General features: G+C 35.7%; 1 protein-coding gene across 1 annotated transcript in view; it reads left to right on the top strand.

Moving 5' to 3' along the window:
* Positions 1–550: 550 nt before the first annotated feature.
* Cntnap2 (contactin associated protein like 2) overlaps positions 551–8,763 on the top strand; it is a 1,581,993-nt gene continuing 1,573,780 nt past the window's right edge. The window contains exon 1 of the mRNA XM_028776440.1: positions 551–870. Within this exon, the coding sequence (XP_028632273.1) occupies positions 774–870 (97 nt within the window). The 5' untranslated portion in view covers positions 551–773. The remainder of the gene's footprint in view (positions 871–8,763) is intronic.

Genomic DNA, 8,763 nt, shown 5'->3' on the forward strand with positions numbered 1-8,763 from the left:
GGAGGAGGAGGAGGAGGAGGAGGAGGAGGAGGAGGAGGAGGAGGAGGGGCCGGGGAGGGGAGGGGAACAAGAGGGAAGAGGGGGGAGGCTTCCCTTCGCCAGGCTCGCCCCGTTCTGCAGGCGCTGCTGGAGGCAGCAGAGTCTCCAGCTCCAGGCTGCGGTGGTAGCTGCTGTGCTCTCTCTCCAGCTAGCGACGCTTCTCAGTGCCGCGCCACGCTGAGGCCGAGCATGTATGGGGGCTTGCCTCAGCTCCACACATCCTTGATCTCAGCCTGGGAGCTAACAGCCTACTGGAAACCCCTCTGAGTCGCGCTGCCCAGTGGCCACCCAAGCGCTCGCCCGCAGTGGCAACAGCAACATCACTGGACCCATCGCTCTTGGTTCTTTCCTGCGGTCTGAGTGCTCTCCAGATTCCCCCCACGCGTCCTTTGGTGATTTTTTTTTCCAGAAGAGAGGGCGGGGTAGGTGTCAGTCCCCTCCTCTCCCTCACCCCTCCTATTCCTTCTCGGTTTGAATTTCTTCCCCTGGCATTTCACTGGCTCGCAGAGCAAGAGACCAGACCCACAGAGAGGGGAAAGCCAGGCTGCGCCTCCCCTGCTGCTGCCAGCCCAGAACTGGAACCTAGAAAGGGTGAGGGGAGAGGAAGCAAAGCAGGAGGAGCTTGGCTTCTTCTCGCATCTGAGGACAGACCAGTTCCCTTCAAGAACCTCACAGAGAGGCAGACTGTATCTCTGCAGCGAGCTTTCGGAGTACCACTGGCCCGGCGGCTAAGGATGGTGATGTCTCTGAGAGCAGGCTGCAGGGCAGCGCTCTCGCTCTGGATTCTCGGCAGCTTCATCTGCAGAGCCTGGACAGCTCCCTCCACGTTCCGTAAGTAGCTCTCTCCTTCTCCAGGCTCCGTACTGGAGCCACTTCAGTGCCGCATTGGTGTAAGGGCGCCCGGGTATCAACTCGGAGGTGCATTCTCAATTCTTGCCCCTGGTGTGTGTGTCGGATGCTTCGCGTTTCTAGCCACTGCCGCAGAGAAACTCCAAACCCTTGTTTGTTCAGTGGAGATTTTCATAGTGCTGCTTGTTCAGTGGAGATTTTCATAGTGCTGGATGCTTCTGGAAAGTTGTTACTAGTCTTGAAGATTGCTCCGCAACTGCTTGGTTAGAGTGATGAGTGTAGTCGTTTCTTGATACCTATCAGTGTAGTCTGGAGATTATTACATTTTTCTTAGGACAGAAAACTAGCATAAGTTTTTGATTTTTATTGATGGTTTTAACTTGTGTTGGTCTGAGGAAGAAAGAGGAACATACTTCAAGCAGTTTGGGTACCTATGTGTTTACTAATCTTCTTTGTCCTCCTAAAAAGTTAATGCTCATTTAGCCCTTGATTGTATATATTTTAAAAGTGGGGCTAATATTGGGACTGACACTGCACTAATTCCTTAGTGGTTTGAGGTAATGAGCATGACTCATGCAGGCTAGGACTTGGGACAGCCAGTGCAATGGCATAATAAAGAGATGGTCTGAAAGTTTTAAAGAAAATGATGTAAGTGCTCAAAATGTGTGGTTTTAAGGAGTGGGGGTGGAAGAAATGGAAGATCTGGCTCATTTTCTACATTGCTTTAGAAACTCATAGTATGTATGAAGAGAAGAAATGTATAGTTGGCTTTGGCTGAGAAAGAGTTAAACTCTGGACTGATTTTCTGTACTACTTTGCACAGTTTTCCTAAGCACAGCCTTGCTTGTAAGATTGAGTGAGTCCATGAGTGAAGGAGTGAGGACTATGGAGTTCAAGGGGAAATATTCTCCATTTAAGATACATAAGTTCAGAAGTTTCTAGATGCTTCACACATGATTTGCAACCCCCCATTTATAGATTCTGTGGATGTATTAATGTTCACCTTTGTCTGTATTTCAATATTAATATTACTATTCCGCTGTACAAAATATTGAGAGCTTCCATGAAATAGGTTTTGCATGTTTAGATCAAAAATCATTGCCGGTGCTATGATTAGTAGTATTTGGACACATTCCCCAGGTATCCTTCATGAGATTCTTTTGCAATGCTTAAAGGTAGAGATACAAAAAAGGAGATAACTAAGTTGTAGTGAACTTGAAACTTTAATTTATTCTCAGACCACAAACAAACCTAAAAAAAAAAAATGTGTTGTTTTTATCTGTGTTGACTGTATAGGCTTAAACGGAAATTGTAAAGCTACCATCAGTAAATTATTTTGATGGAATTTGAATTTCCACTTTAAATTATGTTTGTATACTAGTATAGAATTAGCTTCCACGTTTTGTACAGTCTTACTAAAAGTTAAAATATGTCGTACTTTTCTATTAGAGTCCTCACTTCCCAGTTGCTTCCAGAATTCTGTCTCTCATTTTTCTGTATGCCTGAGTAGAAATGGATCAATCTGAACCATTAACCATGAATCCAGAATTTTATATTTGCCCTTATTGCATTGGCACAGTTCAAAGATTCAAAAGTTGTTATTTCAGAAGTGGGAGCTTAGCTTTTACTACTTAGAATTCAGTGAAGGATCACACAAAGATCACTGTTTAAAATTCTTGTGTTTGAGCTTTAGGGTTTTTTTTAATTGTTATTTCATAACTTAAATAATTAAAATATATGTTGAGTTTAGAAAAGGTTTTATGGAGTTTGAATATAAACTTTGAAACACAAGCAAAAGTTGTCCTACAACATCAAAGTGAGGTTAGTAATGAGTGATAAGAACATTTACTGATGAGATTGAATTTTCAAATTCATTTTTACACATATTGAAAAAATTGCATCTTATGTTCATTTTGAACCACTGCACATGATAGTTATGTTTTTAATTCATAGAAATCTTTAAAGCAGAAAAATTGTGGCACTATGAATCTAAGTTAATGAACAGCTCAACCAGGAGGGGTCATCATGACACAGAAAGTAGTAGAAAATTCTAAAAGGAAGAGTCCGAGTAGTCTGTGTTTGGAAAATTTGATGGCTATGCTCAAACATCCTGCTTCAGAGTAACTTTGTGGTATAGAAAGGAATTCTTGTATAGAAGATTAATATTTTGAGTTTTATATTATACACTTCCAGCAAACCCATGCTTAAAGCTGTTTCATTGTGCTGATCTGGGAATGTACATACAGGCTCCTCATCCTATATTTGTAGACATATTTAAATCTAAATGAAAAGAAATTAATCTTTTAGATGGAATAGAATATGATCTATTTATATGTGATAATAAGAATGATGCAATCCTGGTCTGAGAAGTGTGTGCTTCCTTTCTTGTGAAGGTTCATATGAGAAGCTCAGAAGGAGCACTTCACCACTAGGGGGTAAATTGATTAGACCATGCTTTTAAGACTTACAGAGCTGCCCTAAATGATAAGGGGCTTAAACTAGGACTTAGTAGGCTTGATCCTTAAATGTTACTAAATTTTAGCTTATGTAAGTATTTACTAATAAAAGCTAATTCATGTGATTCTCATGTAGCCATTCTGATATCATTTAGCTGGCTCTCTTATTTTAAAATGTATTTTGCATGTATTTAAATAATGTCTTACAAATATACTGTTACATATAGCATATACAAACACATGCTTATATATGGTTTAAATATATGTCATAAAATAGAAATGTAACATGATATCAGATTGATATCAATAGAGATGTAAATATGTACATATTTACTTTTTGTAACCATATTTAAGAATTTTATTTTATCATTAAGGTCATGGCTAGGCCTTTTCCTGTACAACTTTAAGTGGCTGTCATAAAACATATGAGAATAGTTTATAGATCATTTTTCTCTTTGCTGAATTCATGTATTTTCCTCTAAGTGGTATTTTTAAATATAATGTACAAAAATAATATAAAATCAAATGTCATATTGTTTCTAGTTCAAATAGAATAACAAGTTTGTTAGTAAAGAAAATTTTAACTGGAAACATGCTTTTGAGAAGCAGGACTATAGGAGGGTTACACAATTTTTAGATAATGAAAATCAGTAAGAGGAAAACTGTTAACTGATCAGAGATAAATACATATCTTGTTTTACAGGCATTGACACTGATACTCAGATTATAATTCTTATGTTTTAATCCATTACCATAAGGTAGGACTAATTTTTATAAAAATATAATCCCATATATTTAATAAATTTCATATAACCTGATTTAAACATATATGAAGAGAAATATATGCATATATAATTCATCATTTGTGAGACTTGCAAACATTTATGTACACTATATCTTTCAGCATATTTATAATGTATGTTCTTTATTATATTTAGTAGCACCAATTTTCAGATTATATAATTTCTTTAAGCTTCTATTTCATTTGTTTGGATTAATAAATCCTATTAGCAAAAATGACTTTTAAAAATCTTTAAAAGTGAATGAATTACCCTTCCTGTCTGATAAATTTTATACTGATTGAAAGATAAAAGGCCTGTGATATCTAATAAATTTTCATTTAAAATGATATATTTATTTGTTACAAATACAATATACAAATATATTCCCTGCATAAAATTCGTAAGCAAAATCTAGTATTTAATCTTATTAAAAGTCTTAAATATAAGCTAGAGAAACTGGTGAGTTGCTAAACTACATCTTGTATAAGCAAGATGACCTGTGTTGTGATGTCCAGAATCAACATAAATACAGTTTTCATAGTGCACATCTGTAAGCCTACTGCTGGTGAAATGAAGACAGGTACATTTTCAGTGACTACTTGACAGCCATTGTAGCCAACCATTGAGCACCAACTTCAGTGAGATACACAGTCTCAACAGCAATAGCAAATATATAATAAAGAAAGACTTGTAATTCTGGTTCCATATAGAGAGGCCCACAAGTAAATGTGTACAACCAAAAACACATAGTCACACATGTGCTAAAAACTGTAAGGGTAAATTCAGATAACACCAAAGAATGTGGAAAATTGGATGAGAAAAAGCCTGCAAGGACTCAACCTTACAATAACAACTATAGACAACTGAAGAAAGCTGGAAGCAGAAGAGGTGGGCTCTCCCAGGAAAGAGCACATCGCTCAGTTGTCTAGTGCCAAGTGGTTCATCCCTGAAAACATACATACGGGTAATAGCATATGCTCCAGATCAGTTATATTTAGTTTTATCTATCTATCTATCTATCTATCTATCTATCTATCTATCTATCTCTATCTATCTATCTATCTATCTATCTATCTATATCTGCAATAATTATAAAAGGAAGCTATGAATTTAAAGGAGAGTTATGGAGAGGTATATAGGGGGATTTGAAGAGAGGAAGAGAATAGAGGAAGAAGGTAATTGCATTATGAATTAAAGCAATAAAGGGCTAACAGATGCATGTCGTCTGTAGAGTGATTAATATTAACAAAATTAAGAAGTGCAACATCTATACACATTTTCCCATCTTGGTTTTGATTTTAAAAATGCTTTACTTTATCATTTTATGTTATTTCCAAAGTAAATAATAGAGGACGTGATATTGTAAACCAGTAAAAACAGTTGTGTGTGAAACAAATTTTATATTTTTGTCAATATCATTAACTTACATTGAAGGTTACCAGCATCTCCAGAGAGATGGGTGTTTTTAAAAAGCAAATATCAGAAACTTGTGTGTATAATTATTTAATATGGAGTTGTTTGGAAGCTACCTGTTTATTTTTGCTATTTCACACACACACACACACACACACATGAATAATAATGAGATGAGTTTTTATGACTTTTAATATTTTAAGTTAAAAAAATAAGGTGACTTCTAACACAATGAACATTGAAATTCTGGATTTTATCATCTCCTGAAATCTATAGTCTGGACATTAGGATGTCTGTGTTTGAATTCTTGGTCAGAAGGGCACTTAGACGGAGTTCAAATATTAACTTCTATATAATTATGGATGGTACAGATACATGAGGGTTACATGTGAGACAATTGGGTTCATTAATCTTCATTTGAAAACTCAACAGACTCTCCAGCTTTTAAAAGAACAAATCAACATGATTTTCCTCTTACTTCAGAGACTAATTCTTCTCGTGCATCTCCCTACTGAAGAGGGCTTTTCTGCAGACAGCCTGGCATGAATAGGGGAGGAGCTTGAATATTTGCCTGGGCTTCCCAGTAACATGTATCTAATCTGGAGAGCAATGAGGGAGTCCTTGGCATAAGTCTGAGTGCCTCATGTATAGTTTTTTTTTTCCCAGTAGAACTATTATGACCAAGAAACAGGTCACATTTCTACATCCTAAAGTCCAGACTGTAGATTTCAGGAGATGATAAAATCCAAAATTTCAGTGTTCATTGTGTTAGGAGTCACCTTATTTTTTTTAACTTAAAAAATTAAAAGTCATAAAAACTCATCTCATTTTGTACAATATTGAAACTTTTCATAAGCTTATTTTTTTTTTATAATTGAAAGGAAATGAGTACAAGAAAATTTCTGCAGGCTTTAGAATCAAGGACTGAGTAATGTTTGTTCCTCTCATCCGATATACTGTAAGAGAATTTCAGTTTTTATTAGACTTCCTGGGTGTCTCATTCATGCTTTCCTTCTGCATGGTCCTATTAATGATATTTATTTCAGGGAGAAGCACTTTCCTATCCGGAGTGAATAATATCACCATTTACCACACAGCCTGGTAGAAGAGTGGTCCCTGCAGGTTCACTGCAATCTTACTTATGTCACAGGCAAATTCCACAACTTTCCTGACCTGTTCCTTCATATCCACTTTTATGTCCCTTCAACTTTCTATGCAACTATGAAGACACTGATACTTCCAGTCGTATATCCTGTGACCAAAGCCATAGCCGTACTTTGAAATCAAAGTTGATTACTTCCCCAGTTGAAAACTTCATTTAAGGAACTCTTTTAAATTCCTGCTCAGTTTATTTAGGTGGCAGACATATCATACTAACAGCTTGAAGTATCTGAATATTTTTTTATATATAACACTCCAGATTTTTAAACCTCCCCTGATAGTAGGAAATATAGAAATAAAGACGTAGTCATTGGCTCTGAGTTTGCTTGCTGAAGATAACGTATTTTTGGTACATTGTAAAAGTGTGGAAGAAATATAGAAGTGCTCCCAAGAACTACAATCCACATTTTCCTTCTGATTTGAGTTTGTTTGAAATGCCCTCATAAATACAAATTGTGATTATATTTTTAATGTCTGAGTGATTAGGAAAGTGAACATTTAACCCTGGGTATATTTAAGTAGGAAAACATCCGTAAACAGAGAAAATATTTTTCTTGTTTAAGAATTTTGTCTTTTCCAGTATATCCATTCCTTTTGTTATTTGCACCGAGATGGTAGGCTACAATGTGAATCTCAAAATATAACAGGCAATAGAGGTGTGACCTACATACACACTGTCAGATTTGCTAAGCCTGTGCTGTGCTGTGTGGTGCAGCTAAGTTAGAATTGAGTTATATAAACTTTAATGAAATTCAACAAGGATTTACTCACCTCACTGTCATAATGTCATGTTGGAATAATATGCGAAAGAAAAAGTTTTCTATGTGCCACAATTTCTCACTAACCACTGAAACTGTATTAGCTTTGTCTTTCTGTAGTGCTATTGTTTGAAAGCTATACACAGATAAAAATACATGTGCACAGTCTGACTAAATCAGCCTTTGAAGTAGAGAAACATCACGAGTTAACAGATAAAGGACTGCATTTGAATTTTTATCATCTAAAAATTTAAGGTGCCTTTTGTAACTCATATGGATTTAGATATTTTGAACTAATGCAAAATGTAGACTGATTAAACACAAGTGCACTGCTAATTCCCTTTCCTAGGGAGCCACAATTCAATTGAATTATTAACTTTGTAAAACTGTATAACATTTATTGTTAAACACTTTTTGCCTGTATTTCAGATATTGAGTGGTATTTAAGAATGAAAGAATATTTTAGCCAATGTCATGTTGCCAAATGTCACCATAATTTAGAGGCATTGCTTGTTTCAAGTTTACTGATCACAGAGAAGACAATGGCCTGTTCTACTGTATATTGCTTAAACAGGATATAAACTTGAAGTAGAACCGTACAATTTTATAAAATATATTTGATATATTTTTAGTTCAAAGTAAATATTTCCAGAAAAATAATATAACATGTCAAAAATATTACTTTTCAGATAACTAAATGAGTGTGTTAGGTTATTAGGATTTGGAAAATCGTGTTTTCAGATTAATTAAAAAATATTTTAAAGTGAACAAGGAACATTTTAATACAGGAAATATTTTTTTCTACTTGAGTTCCCCTTACCACAAAATACTTGAGGCAGGATATGGCTAAAGTGTTCTCCTAAGCATGGTGGAGTAAATAGCCAATCATATTCTGATAAGAAAAGTTACATTCTACTTCTAGTATCAGCAACTAGTAGGTTTTCAAACAACTTCTATTAGACATCAAAATAATGATTATCGCTTAAATAATTGGACAAACTATATATTTTTCTCAGACAAAACAACATAAAATCATGCTTTATATGTGGGAGTGTTTCATGACAGTAATAAAGAAATCTTCAAGAATAACCTTCCTTAAGGCGGAAAGAGAAATAAAAATTTAAGCCCAGTGTGCTAGCACACACCTTTGATTACAGCACATAGGAGAGATAGGCATTTGAATTTTTTGAGTTCAAGGGTATTCTGGTCTACATAGTGAGTTTCAGGATAGGCCGCAAATAGAATGAGACCCTGTATCAAGAAAGAAAGAAAGAAAGAAAGAAAGAAAGAAAGAAAGAAAGAAAG

The sequence above is a fragment of the Grammomys surdaster genome, unplaced genomic scaffold (assembly GCF_004785775.1).
Source record: "Grammomys surdaster isolate TR1022 unplaced genomic scaffold, NIH_TR_1.0 269, whole genome shotgun sequence".
Classification (NCBI taxonomy): Eukaryota; Metazoa; Chordata; class Mammalia; order Rodentia; family Muridae; genus Grammomys; species Grammomys surdaster.